At 33.4% G+C, this 22,065-nt stretch overlaps 1 protein-coding gene across 1 annotated transcript; it reads right to left on the bottom strand.

The window, feature by feature from the left end:
- Positions 1-11,188: 11,188 nt before the first annotated feature.
- Positions 11,189-21,716, bottom strand: LOC119834506 (altered inheritance of mitochondria protein 3-like). Its single transcript, XM_038358893.1, has 3 exons — positions 21,559-21,716; positions 13,969-14,233; positions 11,189-13,002 (listed from the first exon to the last, which is right to left on the bottom strand). The coding sequence occupies exons 1-3, from the start codon at positions 21,571-21,573 to the stop codon at positions 12,386-12,388; spliced, it is 897 nt and encodes a 298-aa protein (XP_038214821.1). The 5' UTR covers positions 21,574-21,716; the 3' UTR covers positions 11,189-12,385.
- Positions 21,717-22,065: the final 349 nt, after the last annotated feature.

Genomic DNA, 22,065 nt, shown 5'->3' with positions numbered 1-22,065 from the left:
GGAATAACATACAGACAACTTTTTATCCCGATATTCCAACGGGATACAGACTTACGCGGCCGAAACCGCGAGGCGCAGCTAGTTCATCATAATTATAATAATCAATCTACTTTGTTTTCATAGCAAGAGACAAAATAATAAATAGGGTCACTAAGCAATTAGAGTTGCCACGAGTGGTCAAATGTTCCATATAACACAGCATTGTTTTTTGTTCTATGTGTAAATTTCTTAATTTATTTGAAGTAACGATGGGCATATTTTGAAAAAAGTATCCAATTTCTACACGATCGTCGAGTATCGAACTGCGACCTCGTGATTAAAGTTTAGCATCCTAACCACTTAGCCACAACATAAGAGGAGGTAAATATTCACACTAATCAGTAGTCAATGTGGACACAAATTCGAATGCATCGTCATTGCGATCGAGTTTCTCTTCTCCGAAACAACTGCACTTTGTAATGTATGGCACTTGGCACAGTAAAATAATAAATAATAATAAAATCATCTTTATTTAGTACTCACAACATTGGTAGGTTATAAAACCTCAAAAATACAGATAGGACAGAAGATAACGTTTGATATGTAAAGAGTTTTTACTTGGAAAATTTTAGAAGTATTTGATCTTCTAAGCTTTTCCTTTTTATGTCATAGTCGGCAATGGGTCGTCTGCTCGACTAGCACATTGTATGTTCTGTAGATCTCTCTGAATATAGAGCAGTATGTAGTATCATCTCATAACCAGTATGTTATATGGCAATGCATTTACTTTAATTTGGATTTTTAACGTATTTCTGCATTAAATTAGAAAATTTTAGATAATCTGTATCTATTTTTAACACGCTTTTATTAGCTTCACTTGTTTGTTTAAATATGTTTACTTGTTAAGACTCGATTTTGATCCAGATTTAAAGGACAGATTTTATTCAATCTTTGTACACTTATGAGGATCGGTGACAATATAATAATATCATTAGTTTATATAGATATTCTGATTAGGACTAGCAAGTGAGACATTTTAGTTGGTTCAATCTTCAAAGCGTGTTTTCTGTTTTTTTTTTAAGTTTATTAACAAGTCCAAAGTATGACAATAGGAGGAGAAAGAGACACGGCAGAGTTGAGAAAGATTAAAATGAAAAAGCTGTATCATTAAATTAATTTTGTCATGCGTCATTATGTAACTCGAAAGTTTCAAAATAGACATTCAGTTAAAATTATAACACAGAATAAAATGTAGTAATTAAATGTATAATTACCGACAATTATGTTAGTCCGTTCGACAATTGACTAATTTTCGGCGATAACAATCTGTGGCGGACGCGAGGTCGAAAATTCTTATTAGGCTGTTCCCGACGAGCGGTTGACACGATATAATCTTGTTTTCGTGCGTTTTTACGTCAGTTATAATTTAGGATATATGGAATAAATACTTTTTCACAAGTAGTAACATTATAAAACGTTATAAGGGTTTAAATTTCTTTATAAAACAATGTGTAAAACATTGTTTTTTACACACTGCCGTTATTATGTTATCTTGATAAAACTAAATAAATAATACCTATATTTAACATGGCTTTGGGGACGGTGTCTTCACAATTATAAGAAATACAATTTAATGGGTTTTTTATGAATGACATGAATACCATTGCATTTCTTGCAATTGAAAAAGTATACAATGTTTTTCACAGAAAGTTACAAAGATAAATCTTTAAAAAGAGACATGAATTACAGAGTTAATTGCCGGCTTTTCTCTGTTTCATTCTGCGTTAAATGCATGATAGGTGAGAAGTGTTATTGAGTAAATAAATATATGATTATGTAATAAAACTGCCGCCGTATCCCCGCTCGTACATTAAAAACCTTATTCACTTATGACATAATGCATAAATTCGAATGCAGTTGGCATTGTGACATGTTGCAGGTTGTTTTATTGTTCAATTTCCAATCACGATTGTTTAAACAAGGATATTAAAGAGTTCACTTGCACGTGACGGAGTTATTCAATCTTATCGTTGACAGAATAACATAATATGTAACCCAGTTATCGTCTATCGCTTTCTTTCTAATGGTGAATACTTCGAGAACGAAAGGGACAAATATTAAGTAGTAGTAAACTTTTTGATGAAATGAAACAGGGGAACAGAAGTTCATATCATCATATTTATTACTGCAAGCCTAATTTGCTAGTCATCCGCCCCATCTTCGCCTGGCGAAGTCTGTAAGTGTAAGTAGACTATAATATAGTCTATAGTGTACACGAACAGATCCAACAATGGAATAATTTTTGAAATCAATCTGTTAGTTCCTTAGATTAGCTTATTCAAAGAAACAAATTCTTATTATCATGCAGTTTACATTATTAGATTAGGTATACATTAGAATCAGCTACAAAAAACATATACCTTCATTATATAACAAATATCAAATATAACCGATACCAAAACAATATAATACCAACGTAGTAATATAGTGACAAAAAGCAATCGAATAAAGAACCTTGCCTCATGCCTGGCACCAGCTGAACTAGATTCTTTTTGGCGGTAATGTGGGACATATTATTATTACACTTTCCTTGTTATTATAGTTTTGTCTCATTCAATAATACTCGGGTACCACCAGAAGGATACCCGGTCTTTTGGAAGGCTTACGTGGGGACACAGCTCCAACTTGTATATTATTCATCATCAGCCCATATATGTTCCCACTGCTGGGACACAGGCCTCCTATGAGGGTTCAGGCCATAATCCACCACGCTGGCCAAGTGCGGGTTGGCAGATGTCACATGTCGTCGAACTTTTGACTCTCGGACATGCCGGTTTCCACACGATGTTTTCCTTCACCGTTTCAAGAAGTGGTGATGTTATCTGTATGCGCAGATAAATTGAAAAATTAATTTATTTCCTACGCGCTCGCTCGGTCTCGAACCCCGACTTATCGATTTTGAATTCCGAGGTTCTCACCACTGAGTCACCACTGCTTTTTTTACTTTTATATTATTATTGTTTTATTTTTTATCTCTTATTGTTTAATTCTTCTGTGTTTTCGTGTTTCGTGTCACATAGTCTCTCCAAACAATTGTTTTTTCTTTCTTTCTCTCTTCCTTTCCTCCGTTTTTCGGACGTCGTTTAAAAACGCTTCCAAAAACACAAACACCAAATAAGCATTTCATTGTGATCGCAAATTCCAATCTAGAAACAGTTATTAAATAATCTCTAACTGTAAATCTATACATAATCTGCTCCTGAACTGGCGTATCATTTACAAGCATTCGACATCCAACCCTCAGCATATGAAATAATATCCAAGCCCACAATTGCGGTTGGTATACAAGTAGGCCATTGAATGTGAATTTTAAAACTATTTCAAGGCTCTAAAACATTAGAATCGCATTTAAAGTGAGGTATATACTAGCTGTTCGCCCTGGCTTCGCCTGTGGTACATATATAGCCTATGTTACTCAGTGAAGTGGCAGCTTTCTAATGGTGAAATAATTTCTTAAATCGGTCCAGAGGTTTTTACGTAAAAACTTTTTAAACGCACCAAAATATCGAATCATTCCTCTTTATAATATAAGTGTAGATAATTATTGTTTGTTATGTAATAGAAAATATTCGTATATTTATATACACTCAAAAACCACTGACTGAAAACCGATTGCAATGAAACTTAGTACGTAGATAGCTGGACAACTGTTATAACACATAGGAAACTTTTTTTTACGATATTCTTACGATATACAGACTTACACGGGTGAAACAGCTAGTCACTTATAAACCATTGAAGACATAAGAGAGCATTATTATTACAATATAGAAAATAAATCGCTGTGCGAGATTGCGTATAATTTCATTCACGATTAAACTTTCCGTCACATCGATTTCCAATATTATGACATAGTAAGAACAGAGCGAAATCCTTTGTTATGAAGAATGCAATGGCTAAGGTTGACAGGTTTCGTTAAAATGCTAATGAAGTCATATTCAATTATGTCGGCTTCATAAAGTTCTGGCTTATATTGCTAGCTGCGCCCCGCGGTTTCACCCGCGTAAGTCCGTATCCCGTAGGAATATCGGGATAGAAAGTTGCCTATATGTTATTTTTTTTTTTTTATGTCATAGCGGGCAGCTGAGCTGGTGGTTCGCCTGATGGTAAGCGATCACCACCGCCCATAAACATTCGCAAAGGTAGTACCTCTGTGAATGCGCTGCCCGCTTTTATGGGGTAAGGGAAAAGGAAAGGATTAACGACTGGAAAGAAGGAATGGACTGGGATGGGTGAGGAAAAGGAAACGGGCCTCCGGCTCCCCCACTCACCGTACGAAACACAGTGGCATGCCACTATTTCACGCCGGTTTTCTGTGGGGGTGTGGTACTTCCCCGGTGCGAGCTGGCCCAATTCGTGCCGAAGCGTGCTCGACTCCCACAGTTAAACCTTTTTATTTCTGTTATTCCAGTTGTCCAGCTATCTACGTGCCGAATGTCATTGCAATCGGTTTAGTAGTTTTTGAGTGAAAGAGCAACAAACACACACACACATCCTTCCAAACTTTCGCATTTATAATATTAGTAGGACAGTAGGATAGGATTTACTTCAGCCTGATTCTACTCATCTTTAAGGAATAATTCCGCGCTTTAATTAGCTTCACTTCGCTTTAATTTTGTATGCTTGTATGTAGCTAGACTCCTTTAGGCTCCGTTTTGAACCACTGAAAATGGACAGATTTAATTCAAACTTTGTACGCTTATCAAGGATCCGTGACATGGCAATAATTTAATGAGTTTATCTTATACCTTTAAACGAGCAATTCTTGTATATATATATGGCCAATAATTAAAGTTCCAGCAGATGGCGTTTTTAAGTAACGAAGTCAATGAGTGTTTGCTTTGAGGTTAGACTAATTGTTTATATTGTTTTGTGTCTTCTTAATGCACGTGTTCACTTAAAAATGCCTATACGCAAAATCTTGGAAAAAACGCTTATTAACAATCCAACTTCACGAAGCTAAACCGAGCAAAGCTCGGTCATCCAGGTACTATTATTTAAATCGATAGGATCGATGCAAATACATTTAAAAGTCAATTTACACCTTCACCGGACGAGCGATCTCGAACCCCCAACTTTAAGTCCGAGGTTCTAACCACTGAGCCATCATTGCTGCAAAGGAAAGGTTTTCAGTCACCTAGTTACAATTTTAAACAGAGGTTTTAGAAAAGCAAAACCTGTGTAGCTTTGAGCTTATATACGAGTACGGAGCGTGCAATACTACAGGCTAAAACTAGTATGAAAAAGGCCTTGATAAAAACATGTGTAGGCATTCAACCCTGTATTAGGCGGATGTATCATAAGAAATTATTCTTTATGATGAAAAATTATTAATAACTTATACATATCCACAAAATTAACATATTAATTTGAAGCGTTCATTGAATGAAACTGTAAAATGTTAATTATGATGTACTTAAATCCGTTTTATGTTTCAATTACGGTTAATTACGTTTTTCCTGAATCTTACAGTAAATCTAAAAAAAAAAATTGTATTGATTCGATTGTACAATACATACAACGTCACAAAATGGCGCAGCATCGATCCTCGATATCGTAAGTACTTTAAATTCACTTTCACTGTACAGCATCAATTATAAATATTAACCTTGACTCTATAGGTCATAAAACAGGAAACGCGAAATCAGACAGGAACTGGATTTTTTTATACACTGATTAATTAAAATCATTATTTATATATGTACATGCAACCAGCCACGGAAATGCATTTAATGCCCTTGAAAGATAACTTTCATACCGCGACCACAGAATATATATAACAAAAAATATGCATGTCCCGATTTGTTTAGCTTGCCTTTTACGTCACGTCGATTATGGTTATTTCAGTTTACTAAACGTATTATTTTACGAAGAAATATAATAATATCTTCCGAAGAAATATATTATATATATTTTTTTATGGCCTATAGATTGTTATTTGTTCTTGTGTTGTAAATTAATTAAGAAAAAAGACAATGGCCAGTTTTTGCACATTTTTAGAATACTGAGACGGTATACGTCAAAGTCAAATTTGCGCGGGAAATTACGTTAGATCGAGTGACAATAAAGTGCTGGTTAATTCTGATTCTTTCATTGAGCAATACATTTTAATTTTAGCGTGTAATATAGAAAAGGCAACTTATGCGTAATAATGTGAAATATTTAGTCTCAAGGCGGCGCTAGAGTGTAATTCGTTGCACGTGACTCAGAGGTTTTAGTACAAATATTTTATCATAATTCCTGACAATTATTACGTTGTATTAACCTTTCCGTTAACAATTGTACATTCATTTTAATGTTAATTTTATCGTCAAATATTAATAATATACGTTCAAAATTATGGAGTATCTTTTCACGTTATATACAAGATAAAAACATCTCCTATATAAGCTAAAAAGTGATGTTATATCTTATTAGTAATACTAATATTCTTATAAGTAAAGGGACTGAGATGCAGATGAATAAATAAAATAGAACGGACAGCTAAACATTAAAACTATTTTATTTATGCCCTGACCGAATTAGTACAATTAATCAAACGATAAAATATTTTGTCCTTTCGTTTGATTAATCAATCACCTTTAAGCCTCGATCCTCTATTATACAAATTACCAAACTAAGAAGTTAAAAAGACGTAAATGCAAATCTTAGAATCTTAGTACGAGACATGTTTACGTCATGAAATAACCTAGATTGTTACATATTAACTATGTTTAATGTATGCATGCGCTGCCTTGAAAGAGATTTCGTTCAAGATCATGTGTGTACTGGGTAAACCAGGAAGTGACATTTTAGGTATATTACCTGTGGACACCCAAATTAATACAGAGTAAGTTGACTCAGATAGACCTTTAAGTGTGAAGGTTGACGTGTATTGGTATTATCTCTGTCAAGAATATTGTTTTAGGGATATTGATTAAATTTAAACAAAACCAATTAATCTAGATACTACCTATATCTATATATTATATAATAATTACAGCCTAGGACAGCCTGTATTTGTAATTAAAAATTAAACGAACCGCTTTAACCACGGAAAAAACACATAGAATTTCGATATATGCTACGGAATTAAATTGCGACTTTCAAATCTTCTTCTTTAATGTCATAGCGGGCAAATGAGCTGGTGGTTCGCCTGATGGTAAGCGATCACCACCACCCATGAACATTCGCAAACTAGTATCTCCGCGAATACGCTGCCCGCTTTTAAGGGGTATGGGAAAAGGAAAGGGACAACCACTTATAACCACGGAAAGAAGGAATGGACAGGAATGAGTGAGGAAAACGAAAGGGGCTTAGCTCCCTCACGTCGGTTGTTTGTGGGGCTGTGGTACTACCCCGGTCCTAGGTGCGGTACAAGTGCAAATTTTTTGTCGCTGACACATTGATTAACGTATAATTTATGACGATTCAAAAGTGCTTCTATAAGGAGTCTAATTAAGTAAATAAACATTTGAGTTTAAGTTTAATAAATAATATAAAATGCTCTATAACCAGCTAATCTGTTCACAGTAATGCAGGGCGCGGCTGTCGAGACGTAGCGAGCTCTTGAAGGTGTACCAGTTACAATTAAATGACCTTCTAGTGAACGCTGGCTTTCCTTACTAGACTTTTGTCATAACATTTCGATGATTAGACCTCTTTGGTAATAAATTTAAACGGACTTCAAAATAAAAAGATGAGAAACTTCTGTTATTCTGTATCCTTTTTTCGTTCTGCTTTACCAAAAGTATAAGGGACTGAAATGGATGAATATATAGAGGCCGCAGGGATCGCTTATAAGCGAAGCTGGAGGAAGCTGGATCTTTTCATTGCCTTTAAACTGGAATTAAAAATAAATATCATTCGATTAAAAATAATATGACAAACTCGAGAAATTATTCTATTGTCACCAATCCTTGATATCGTGTACAAAGTGTGGGAGTCGAGCACGCTTCGGCATGAATTGGGCCAGCTCGCACCGGGGAAGTACCACACCCCCACAGAAAACCGGCGTGAAATAATAGCATGCTAATGTGTTTTGTACAGTGAGTGGGGGAGCTGCAGGCCCATTTCCTTTGCCCTTTCCAATTATAAATATACGGATGTAGTTGATAAAGGCGTCTGAATAACTATTGACGTTATTTACTAGGAATCATATGTAATTGCTAATCTTATAAGCTTTATTATTAATGCCCATTGTGAGAACTAAGTATATCTTAAATTGATAGAAATTAGTTTAAAAAGTCCAATCTAAACACTTACGCAATGTAAAACAACAATAATTAAGACTTATGCAGTCATTATTTTTTCATTTGAAATATGTAAGGTAGTACAAAAATATCATCATAATTACAAACTGCGCCGTGCGGTTCTACACACGGACGAACACACGGGCAATAAGTTTTTATAGCACATGCCCTATTCTGATGCATAAAGTATCGTATATGGTTGTTTTATACACTATAAAGCAATGTTTAGTTATTTTTTTTCTATTCGTTTGATTGTCTGTTAGTATCAGCGTCAATCACTTAAAACCAATAAGTTAATTTTGTACATGGCGATACACCAATATTAGGTACAACGTACATGCTACATTTTATTTAAAAAAATAATAATGTTTGGGGACGGGTGGGGGCTTAAATGAGGCATCATTCATTGGACAGGCTTACAATAAACAGTTGATGAGATTAATTATTAAAGTATAAATGTACTTTTTAATCCACGTTAGCCTAGCAGCGAGAGTCTAGTATTTAACTGTCCTTCGCTTTCTCTATCTCTCCCTATGCGTAAAACGACACAAAGGTTTTAATCAAGAGGAAGGTTTATATGTTTATACATGTTATTATAACATCTATTAAACTGCTTTGAATTTAACGCGGGCGAAGCCGCGGCCAAAGCTGATGTAAATATAATTAATACTTTACAAAACAGAACATGTGATATCTATTTATGTAGCCGAAAGATACCGAGATGATGATGTAATAAAATTCTAAGCAATTTGTCGAGTTTATCGTACTTGACATTTTAGACCCGTTTAACTTATGCGGTAGTATTTATATATATTTTGGAACGTTTGTTATAATTTCAATAGCAAAATGTTTACTTCCTACTAATGTTATAAATGCGAAAGTTTGTAAGGATGTGTTTGTGTTTGTTGCTCTTTCACGCAAAAACTAGTGAACCGATGGCATCGAAATTTGGCACGTAGATAGCTGGACAACTGGGATAACATATAGGCATCTGTTTATCCCGATATTCCCACGGGATACAGCTAGTATATTATAAATGTTTCCTACATTTATGTTTATGTATGTAATAAGTTTTCAAGTGTGTTTGTTTTCACACAAAAACTACTATACCGATTTCGTAACCACCTCTCCTCTCTTTCACCACCAGAAAACTGGTAATAAATATTATTTCTATTTAAATCATCATCAGCCCATACATGTTCCCACTGTTGGGACACAGGCCTCCTATGAGGGTTCAGGCCATAATCCACCACGCTGGCTAAGTGCAGGTTGGCAGATGTCACATTTCACCGAAATTTCGATTCTCAGACATGCTAGTTTCCTCACGATGTATTCCTTTACCGTTCCGAGCAGTGTCGATGTTACATGCCCAGATAAATTGAAAAATCCTTTTTTTCCTGCACGCTCGCCTGGTCTCGAACTCGAGACTTATCGATTTTGAAGTCCGAGGTCCTCACCACTGAGCCACCACTACCAGTAGGGTTTATAACACTGCAAAAGTTATACGAAATCTAATCTACACTAACATTATAGAAATTTTGTATATTTTTAACGTTTTCACGCTAAAACCTCTGGATCGATTTCAATAATTATTTCACCATTAAAAAGCTTAACTTCACTGAGTGACATAGACTATATAGGTACCACGGGCGTAGCCGGGGCGAATAGCAGTGTAAATATGTAATGGTTTATCAGCATTCATCTTATATTATGTATTACAGTGAATATTTCATTTTTTATGTTTAGCTTAGATTAACATGCAACTATGTCTATATGCCTGGTGGTAAGCGCTACCACCGCCCATGAACATTTGAAAGGCGTAACGTCGTTTGCAGACCTTACGCCTCTCCAAATGGATTGCTGACTTCAAATTGGAAAGGGATTAGGAAAGGATTGATTACAGGAATAAAGGAAAGGAATGGGAAGGGTAAGAAAAGGGATATGGGCATCCGGCTCCCCGGCCGGTCTTCTGTAGGGGTGTGGTACTTCCCCGGTGCGAGCTGGCCCAATTCATGCCGAAGCGTGCTTGACTGCCACAATAAAAATTTGGAATATTAACAACTTTTACAAGTCGCTTTACATTGTAGAGAACTGTTCTTGATATTCCAAGTAGGAGTTTAAGTAAGAATTGAATTAAACGACACAGAAACTAAAACTTTAAGGGATTCATGTAAAGTTATTAAAAAAAACTAAGTCGTATTAATTTAAACTTTAAAGTTACCATACGGAAGGCATCAGCGTTCAAATAAAAGGCATCAACAAAATCGGTACACCGTGTCGAAAGTTCTAAGGCGACAAATCGAAAAGACGTCAAATTGAGAACCTCCTCCGTTTCTTTAAATCGGTTGAAAACTGGAAAACAAAAAATGTGCAGTACATATTTCCAATTCCGAATATCTGTGATCATTTATTAGTGAAATTATGTCTTTATATGGTTTACGATTTAGATTGCTTATATAACTTATAAATTCTTAAAAAATATGTTTAGCTGAAACAAAATAAAACTCATAGGGAGAAAATAACGTACCTTTAAAAGGTTCTACTGGGGAGGGGCACAAATTTCAACCTCACAAAGTCTAGTAACCCCTAATTTAGGCAGCGGTTGAAAGATTATTTAATCATCCAATACTATACAAGTCCAAACGCATTTTACCAAACTGTAATAGCCTAGCTATGGTCAGGTGTCTAAAGAATGCTATTCCATACTTAATGTCCCAAGTCCACAAATGTTTACAAATTTTTCGTAGTAAAAACAAACTGTTCCTTCAGCTTCTTAATATCGACTATGTATCGAATTTATATAGTTATCATTTAGCAGGCAAGACGTGAATAGTAAACAGTCTCACTTCCTCATTTAAAACAATGGTACATATTGGCCTTCGGGAATAACTTTCACTATCAGGAAATAAAATCAATCATCATATTATGTAATCCTTTATTGTCATTCGAAATCCTGACACGTAACAACGATCGAAACGCAGGCTGCATAATTGTAGACATATACATATAACAATATATTGCGTATTGTGCGAAATTTAATACCTTTTGGAATATAGAGAGTTCTAGATATATATCTCGATGTATGAAAGGTATTTTATCTGCATTGGCTAGATATAACGATTTACAATATCATCTGTTCTTAATTTATACGATGGATATTATAAACAACAAATAATATATATTATTTAATATTTTACAATAGATATATACTCATATAAACATATATACATAAATAGAAAGAAGAATAAAATATTAACAATAATTTCTTTTCACAATACAGTACGTAATAGCAGTAGGTTTTTTATAGAGAATACTTTAACGTTAAAATAATCATATATTAATACACATACATAATAAATACATAAACAATAAGGAAATATTTATTGAGTAATAAAATAACATAAATGATGAAGAAATAAAGTAATAATTTGCATATAAAAACGTATAAAAATCGACAGAATTACCCTAAAATATTTGAGTTACTAAAATATGCATTCTTACGTATTTACGGCATTACAAAATAATAATTTAAATAAAGCTTAATATACCGATAATTTTGCAGCTTATTATTGACTAGTACTAATTATATTATACACGTATTATATAATTTTAGTTTCATTCGTTCCATTAGAAGAAAAGTCTAAGAATCACTAAACAGAAAGACAAACTGGCCTCTAAAGTCCGCGCCACCACACCAAAATTTGGAAAAAAATGTAAAGATCGTTAAAAATCGTTGAATATAACTTAAGAAAATCATTTTAGCAAGACAAGGTTATTCTGATGGGTTAATTATAATTGACTTAATAGTAAAATGCACAAGATTACATTAACTGAAGCAATTTCAGTTCGTCCTTCGTCCAATTTCAGTGGTGGCGCTGACTATACTGTCATTTTGTTGTAAGTTAATGACATTCTATATAATGTAGTGTCCAATGTTTTAATTTATTAGAACCTAGACCTAGGAGGATGGTATTATAAAATAATGAAACGAATGTAACTATAGATTACTTTATCATAAAAACTTTTTCACTTTGGATAAATATACTATTAAGCTTTGAAATGGCGCATTTTTATTTCATGTTAATAACATGGCCAATGCGTCACCGCTCCTGAACTTATCCAGTGAAGTTAATTGAGTAGGAGCCAGTGTTGGGGTCAAAGTTTTGTGCGGGGTGACCAGAGAAAGGGTTGTAGTTTTGGTTCTGGTAATTCTGGTACGGCTGTGGGGTGTAAGCCTGGTACGAGAACTGCGGTTGTTGGTGGTACACCTGGCTTTGTGGGAATTGCTGAGGGGCCTGGTTTAAAGTACTCTGCTGAGAGAATAGGTTAGAACGTTGGGGGGATTGGAATTGGAAGTTCGATTGTGGCTGGAAGCTCTGCTGTGATTGGTAAGTTTGAGGCTGCTGGTATCTCTGAGGCTGCTGGTAGCTCTGTGGTTGATAGGTTTGTTGTTGGTAGGTTTGTTGTTGTTGGTAGGTCTGTGGTTGTTGGTAGCTCTGTGATTGGTAGGTTTGAGGTTGTTGGAACGTCTGCGGTTGCGTTTGGTATTCAGGTTGTACGGCCTTCTGGAATTGCCTGAACGCTGGCCTGCCTTGCGCGCGTCCGTTGTACTTGGGATCCTCGTAGATTTTGGGGTCTTCTCTGTACTGGCCATCGTCTTCTTGGCCGTCAGTGAGAGCGTTGTGTGAGGAGGGATCGTTAAGAGTCGGTGGCGGAACCATAATGCCGTTTCCTGGAATATGAGAGAGAAACATTAATAAGATGGTTATATTTATACATATTTTGTGACTTTTATGATGATAAGACAAGTTCAAACAAATTTATACTAAAACTAGCTGCACCCGGCAAACGCTGTTCTGCCTTACTCTTATCGTTTAGTGGTATGAAAAATAGATGTTAGCTGATTCTCAGACCTACCCAATATGCTTACCAAATTTCAGAGGAATCGGTCAAGCCGTTTCGGAGGAGTATAGAGACTAACATTGTGACACGAGAATTTTATATATAAGATTTATTGGTAATATGACCATAACACAGAGTCATAGAACATTAAAAAATCAGTATGTAGGTAAGTTATACTGATATAACTTGATTTTGCATTTTTATGATAACTCCATAATTCTCATTAATTAAACTTGCTTAATTGGCCCAGATATTAATTATTTGGTCAATGCGATAATTCTCAAGTTGCTAAGTTCTACAGGTAATATTTGGGGCACGCATATTTTAACTCAATATAAATTTACTTAGAATTTGTTGAAATATTGCGTAATAACAATAAATTTTATAGAAAAGTGTACCTATCTAATGTACCTTAGCAATATTTATGTTTATTTTGATGCCGCATAATACAATATTTTTGAAATATTTACAAGGTAAGTCTGCGATATTATAGCTAGTGTATACTATTAATACATCTCCTACAGACAGACTACGCCACACTACTTTCTTGATATACACTCGTAATGTGCGCCTTTGTCATCGAAGATAATTAAAAGTCTCAAGTTTTCATTAAAACATATTGAATTCTTTCCCACTTTTAAGCTTTTAAACTAAATAAACAATATCCTGTATGTATTTTAGTGACGTAATCTTGTGAATTAGTACATCTAGAAAATCAGTAGAAACAAATTATTAGATGTTTGATTGAAAACATTAGCACCTAACATATCTTGAGGCGTTTATATGTAATATATACCTTCTGGCTCAAATCCTCTCTGACTGCTAGCACCATACGACACCTCTCGCAACTTGCCGTTTTCATCCACATAACCATATTTCCCAGCTACATCCCCATTGGGATATTTGGTTTCGATCTTGAAGGAACCGTCGGCTGCTTCGTACCCATAGCTGTAGGAGCCATCGTCGTTTTGTCTGTTTATCTGCTTTAGTATTGGGACGGGTGTGGTAGTGGGGCCCTGTTGGGAGGTGACGCAGGCGCACGCTGCGGCGAAGAGTAGTGCCTGTAATGTGGTGGTAGGTAATTAGTGGGTTTCATTTTTATTGGTGATTGGAGATGGTTTTTATTAACACACTTTTATTAGCTTCACCTGTATGGTAACCGACCCATTTATACTTGATTTTTATTCACTTTAAGTGTATGTTTCAAACACACTCATCTTTATTTTGTTATCCTGATTAGGATCGCCTACGTCATATATCTCGAGTAAGGCAATTTAATAGTTTCAATCGTTTATGTGCGTTTTTTAGTTTTTAAACGATTTTTTTGTTCAGTATCTTATGGGTGGGATAATTATGTACGACAGGACAATTTTTTTTCATTTGATATTGATATCTATAATTTTATATTTAAAAATACATTTTACTTTGAATGTACAATGCAAAAATCTTCTGAAATAAACAAATGTTTATTTAAATACATAGTATATGTATATTGCTTATATATCCGTGTTAGTAAGACACTAAAAAAACCTACTCAAACATTACCCGTATATAAATTTTTGTTGATATATTTTATATGCATATAAGGAATTATAAATACTTTGTTAAACTCCGCCCCCATTCGCGTACTAATAAAAACAGAAAAAAATATTCTCATTTAAATCGCATAATTTACGCGCCAACGGAACTGGCGGTGAATGTTCCGACCTTGACTGACTGCGGAAAGATTAATGCCGAGATAGTTTTATTTGGTGCGTAATTACGGAAATGCTGAGTAATATACGTTATTGCTTATTAAGTCGATAGTATATTCTGAATAATCTAGTTTATCGGTTTGGTTTCAGCCTTAAGGAATTTGTTAATGATACTAGATATTTTGTGATTCAATGAAATCGTGGGAAAGTTTAATAGTTGGTTGAAATTTTGCTCTTCAAAATTTCAGAAACGTGTGAAATATAAATATATAGTATTAAAAGAGCAAGGCAAGGAATTTTTCGTATCATTGAAATATCGTTTTGAATGCCAGCACACCAGTAACCATTGTTATGTTTAGGAAAACAATAAGTATTCGTATTCTGCAAGAATAATTAATTCTGTATAGTGTATATGACTCGCATACATCTTCAAATAAATAAATTTATACTTTAGCTAAATTTACTTTAATTTTTTACTTATTTATACTTTAGCCTAATTATATTACTTCACACAAAGATATTAATATTTTTTTTGTCAAACAACTTAAATGATATTTTGTAATATTATAATTCTTTATTAGGAAACAGAAGATTCATCTGATACTTTAGAGAAGGAACTTGCGATATAACATCCTGTCATTAATCGAATCTTATCATTAATGCGTCCTGTGAATTCATAATTTTAAATGACATTTGAATCTTAATATACATAAATTACGTGTCACATTGTTTCCGCGATGGGCTCCTAAACTACTCAACCGATTTAAATCTAATTTACACACCATGCAAGTTAATCCAACTTAAAAGATAGGCCAGTTTGTATTATTTCACGATAAATGACTACCCGGGCGGAGCTGGGGCGTGGAGCTAGTAAAATAAATAAATTTATATGCTAAATACTTAACCAAGAAGAGCATTAGTAATATTTCTAGGTTTAAAGCAATTGAAGTCTGATCATTGGACAGTTACAAAATTGAATTCAGTATATATAATACTTCCCCAAGTACCTAGTGTAAACAAAAAGTCAGTAGGCAGTAGGCACTTAACTTAATTAAAACGAAAAACTTCGAAATTAACATGACAATTGAATTGAGCTGATAATTTTTTTATGTTAATGTGAATATCAGTAAAACCGCCGACCACCTCCTTGGTTCAGTTCATTGGAACGCACGAAAAACACGTATCGGTCTAGCAGGACACATAACGCTAATCACATATATGTCCATAAAGAATATTGATCAGTGAAACAGATGTATATCATCTGCCCCATACCCCACTATGGGGACTGGACTTCACTTTAATGTGAATATCAAAAAGTCTTTATTGGTTTCACACCAGCGTAAAAAACTCGCTGTAAATTGCCTGAAACTTGAACATGTACATGTTTTTATTAGGCATCATTAGGCATAAGAATGTCGTTTTATATTTCATTAAAACACAATCTACTCTTCAAACAAAGTTTTAAACGATACTATAAAATCTGTAAAAATAGAGCATTCATGTTAATGTATACTAAATTTTGATCATAATTGAATTATAAATAGGTACACACAAATATAACTATTTATAACAAAAACTAAATCGCAAATTTAACAATGGTCTTACGAACTAGATTAGGTTTAAAGACCACACGGGAGGCACCAGCTATCAAATAAAATAAGAAACGTCAATAAAGCTTCACCACGTCGGAACATCGAAACGATAAAAGCCATGAAAATATGATATTTCATAACCTCACTTTGAAGTCCGTTTAAAAATTAGCTTATTTATTTTAATAAGCGTTTGACGTTTATCTTTATTTTCCCTGTCTCTAATGTAAACTTCTAAGGTTAACATATTTTTCTCTTAGTATAAATATACTCAAATGAATGTTTACATTTTTTCTAAACAAACACGTAATGTCGACTGGTAATGAAACGCTATTTACGCCTTATAGTTACACAAAGAAGTAGACATGACGGCCTTGTTGGAACTCAATCGCTTGTAAAGTAGACCTCTTTGCCTCTTGAATAATTAGCTGAGGAATGTAAAAAGCACGCCTTGAGCGTATGAGCGTATCAGTGCGTAATTGAATAGTTTTATGATGCTACGAAAGCTTTCAATAGCGATTGCCCTCATTGTGATTTGATGTAAAATTATGAAGTTATATTGGAGTTTTACGCAGTTATTAAATAACCACACAATAGAGAAACGGTATTTGCAGCGCTTTTGTAATTTATTAGAAACTAGCTATTCGCCCCGGCTTCGCCAGTGGGACACGTGTAGCCTATGTTATTGCGTAAAAATATTAAAATCTACAAATATACAAAAGGTTTCAGTTTATAATATTAATGTAGATAAGCGTTGGTGTTAAATCATTGCCTCTTATAATTTATAATTCACCTACTTACCTACCTACGATATTTGATTTATATTACAACTACACTACTACTACACGCATTAAATTCGGAGTCGTATAATAGATGTTATTATAGATAAAAACCTTCCTCTCAAAACTGTTAAAAAAAACCCCTATCAAAATCCATTGCGAAGGTCCGTATCGCGTAGGTATATCGGGTTATAAAGTTGCTATATGTTATTCCAGTTGTTCAGCTATCTACGTACCAATCGGTTTAGTAGTTTTTGCGTGAAAGAGTAACAAACACAAACACATCCTTACAAACGTTCGCATTTATAATATTAGTAGGATTTATAAGTTTGTACAACAAATACATTACACATACTGTGAAAATTATTAATATATTTTATAATTACGTCTTTCATACGTGGGTAGAGCCTTTAATAATGTCAAATTCATATTGTAATTGAAAATTCCAAGTGACATTGCAACATATGGTAATGACCATAATGGCTAGTTGCCATAAGTGTGTTATTGTACATTTTTATTGTTAAATCATTGTTCTATTCTAAACATTTATAAAACTTAGAAAGATAAAGTATTAGAAATTTTGAAAGAATAGAAAAAATTTGATCACGAGGCAGGAGAATCAAATTTTTTCTATTCTTTCAAAATTTCTAATTTATAAAGCATTTCAATGCTATAAAACTAAAAATTAAAGATAAAGTATTTTTTAGTTTCTACGGTATGGAAAATTTGGAACTAACTCTAGATACAAATAAAAATGCAAAAACAACTTTAAAAGCAGATCTACACCTGAATAAATGTTATGAAGTAAGTAATCCTATTAACATTATAATTGCGAATTTAGTTTGTAAGGACGTGTGTGTGTGTTTGTTACTATTTCAAGCAAAAACTACTGAACCAATTGCAATGAAATTTGGTATGTAGACAGCTGAACAAGTGGAATAACATATAGGCAACCTTTTATCCCGATATTCCTACGGGATACAGACTTACGCGGGTGAGACCGCGGGCCGCAGCTAGTATATCTAGAAATATACAAAAATCATTGGGAACAACGTTGCGAATGGCTATTCCGCTTTGAATTGTTTTGGTTTTCATGCATTTATAACAGCAGGTTCAAATACACTGGTTTAAAAGGTAAGACATACAATATTTTTTTCTCAAAAAGTGTTTTATGGCGTTGTGAAATTCGCCGTCAGCTAGTATTGTATATTTATGAAGATATGTAAATAGAAGCTGTGATAATTATTTGTATAAGTTTCAGGTTATGTATTTTAATTTATTGTATAATAATTAAGGTCTTTACACTTTCCAAGTCCTGTTGATACATAGTAACGCGTAACGAATAGGTACGGGGTTCGATTCCTAACAATTCCCAATATTTGATGTTTTTAATAAATAAATAAAAAAACAAATCTAATAATAACAGACAAAACACAAATTACTTTTTTAAGCTTAATTTAATATTAATTGTATTTCATTTACGTGAACCAGTACATCTATATAATAAGAATAAGCATACTTTATTGGTTTGTTACTATTAAATCAGATCTCAATGCAATGATTGAAATTCAAACAACACAAATCGATTACAATTCACAATGCGTCAGTAATTAGCATGCCGCCTCTATAAGTTTAGGCAACGCCTGGTGTATGGCCTAGTTACATTTCACAATAACTAGCGTTACATGTTAAGGAATTTTGATTTCGCTTAGCCAGGTCACGAGCAAATTAAGTTAATATAGACCCTTATTCATGACTATGTTATATTCTATGCTTGTATTAAAATCATAAGATATTTGCATCATAATTTTCTTCTAATTCTTACAAGACTATGGGTCTCCATCGAATCACATATTGGTTCTCTGTGGTTAAACTTGTATGCAACCTCTGAACATAGGAACTAGTTAGACTCGTAGAACATTTTTTTCATTATATTACGTAACCAATTTGTTATTAAAATAAACATTGTGAACGCACGTTGAAGTCTTTTATACCTAGAATGTATTAACTACATGTATTTACTGCCTTACTGAGGCTTTAAGTAATTTTGTAGCATTTGAATCGAATATTATATTCATTTAATGCAAAGTACAGATTGGAACAAAAGTTTTTATGTTTATTTGTGTAATCGATTTTTTTATTGAAATCTGTTCCATTGAATTTATACAGAATTACCTTGGCTTTACCCATGTCACTTAGTTAAGATACAGCTTTTTAATGGTGGAGGAATTTTTGATATGGTTTTAGTAGTTTTTGTGTGAAAACATTACAAAACGAATATTTGTCTTAATAACATTAGTTTAGATGAAAATTGTACTTGCACCATGTGAATAGTGTCATTACAAACCTGTTTTATATCTACGTATAAGATAAACATAATGAAGCAAACAACGCTATTTTATTATCACAGAAGAATTACATTACATTCCTTTATCTAAAACAATATTAAATGTTATAAAAATCATAGAGATTTCGTCTATGACCATAAAAACTATGCCAATAGGCAAGAAATTCCATAAAACTGAGTGTCAACATTACTTCCTAGCCTAGATTGGTCTAGTCAATAATTTAGGTCTTGTTTCGTAACACCACGCCTACCCTACGTAACTGACATTCCTCATCAACCACTGACTGTACACTAGCATGAGCACGGGGTTTCGCTTACACACCAAGATAAGAAATGTTATTCCCAGTCATAATTTATCTGCCAGCAAAATTTCAGCCAAATTCGTTCACTAGTTTCGCTGTAATTACAGGGTTTCTTTACTCACGTTGTAATCGGAAATAAACTAAGTAATATAAAAATATATAACAAACTTATGAATAGAATATGTATTACGTAAGGATCAATTTTGCCATTTTAAAAATTAAAATGAATTTAAGCATCACAGTGAAACGTTGTGTTACGCTTCCGACCTCACGACTCGCAAAAAATTATTTCGACAACAAACGAATAGTATCTTTTTAATAAAGTCCATATTATAATAGAAATCATATAGCTCAAGACTGCGGTAATGCTCGTATGTCACAGTAAATTTCAAATTTTGTTTTATATTCTTTGAAAAAACCTTGATAAAGACCCTAAAATAATCCAGGTTATTATCTAACTGAATTTATTTCTTTGAATAAGAAACATTTGAAAACACTATTCAAAACTACCCTTAATTTATGTGACAAATAATTTAAATCACAGCTAGTTAAAGTTAAAAGTTAAGTTAAGTATTAGTTAAAGTGAAAATGTAGAACGAAAAGGACTTTGGTTTGTTTCCCTATAGACGCTTATTTAAAAAGGTACAGAAGGCTTATCTTCCATGTCTGATAATGATAAACATCATTTATAGATTAAACAGATGGTAAATGCATCTCTCCTATACGCCCGCAAGGACCAAAAAACCATATTACAATTATGAATCATAACAACACCATGTTATTCATTTATAAAACATATAATTAAATATTGCTTCAATATTTCTAGATACAACAATAAACTTCCTATCGAATATTACGATCTAATTATCCTTCAAAACGGTTCACGTGAACTTTACTTGCTCTAGAAACGTAGTACAAGCAATCATTTTGTTCTAAGAATTAGGTATTTAATGATATATAGATTGTCTAGATTCATAACAACGCCCTGGTTAAATGGAATCTGGTAAGAAACGCAAAATATATATATCATAAATAAAAATAGAAAATAAAATAGTAAAGCATGTTGCAAAATTTTGAGCGGCGGTAAGTAGGCAATAATTCGGAACATAGAAATTGGAACAAAGAAACAAATTTATAAATGAATGCACAGATAATACTGAAAGACTTCAAAACATGGATCCTTTCTATTGTCAAATATAATCCAGGTTGCTTTTACATTTTAATTGTATTGTTGTATTGAGTCCATAGATTAGGACATCTTTTGTACACTAGTCTAGGTCGTCTACGACATACGCTATTTTAATATTTGCTACGGTGTCTGTTGCTCTTACATTATGTATTTCGTAAAGATTTGAAACACTATACTTTTGGGGTGACGTAATAAAAACCTAGAATTTACAGTTTCGATTGCGATATGCGTAAAATATTTTCTTGTTTTTATCTGTACAGAATAAAAAAAAATGTTTTAATTTGAAAATGCTTTACAATTGCTGATAAATTATTAATTACGTCATTTATGATTTTACAATTAAATTACTTTATTTTTTATTTTGATACACTTAGCGTACATATTTAATTTGTACTTAAAAAAAATAACAACGTGTTTACTGAATATTGGAAAATAACGCATCACAATATATAAAACGGTAAACACAAACACAAAACAAAAACTAACCTTCAAAAGGAACATGGCGGCAAATTTCCCGAACGCAAATGTCAAATTTTCCCGCGGTTTGCGTTGGCTAAGGCGTCCGTTCACACACTCGGGCGCGCTTGGTCGCAACTTGTATTTATAATGTCGTAGTTTTCGTTACAACAGGCCTTCTGATATTATTATGCGGTCTGTGGAGCCCTTGCGCGGTTTTGTAATAGGACCCCCAGTGTTGGTGTTTGATTGTTAATGTCAAATGAAACTCATACATGTGATATAATTTAACCGAATGTACTTGTAGTACTGATTTCTTAAATTCGATCGTTTACAGTAATGAGCTTTCATTGAGTCATTACAAAAATAAGGAAAATATATGCCTTCGCCTTTTTTATTATGCATAAATTAATACTGAAAGGCATAGGTATACAATCAAAAATTTCATGCATTACTCCAAAAAGGTTTTTATTATACCTTAAAGACACTATAAATTCATAGATATTAGTTACAGTTGATCGTCGTTTAATGGGCCTT

Source organism: Zerene cesonia, chromosome 19, assembly GCF_012273895.1.
Source record: "Zerene cesonia ecotype Mississippi chromosome 19, Zerene_cesonia_1.1, whole genome shotgun sequence".
Classification (NCBI taxonomy): domain Eukaryota; kingdom Metazoa; phylum Arthropoda; class Insecta; order Lepidoptera; family Pieridae; genus Zerene; species Zerene cesonia.
This window is presented reverse-complemented; position numbering and strand designations above follow the sequence as displayed.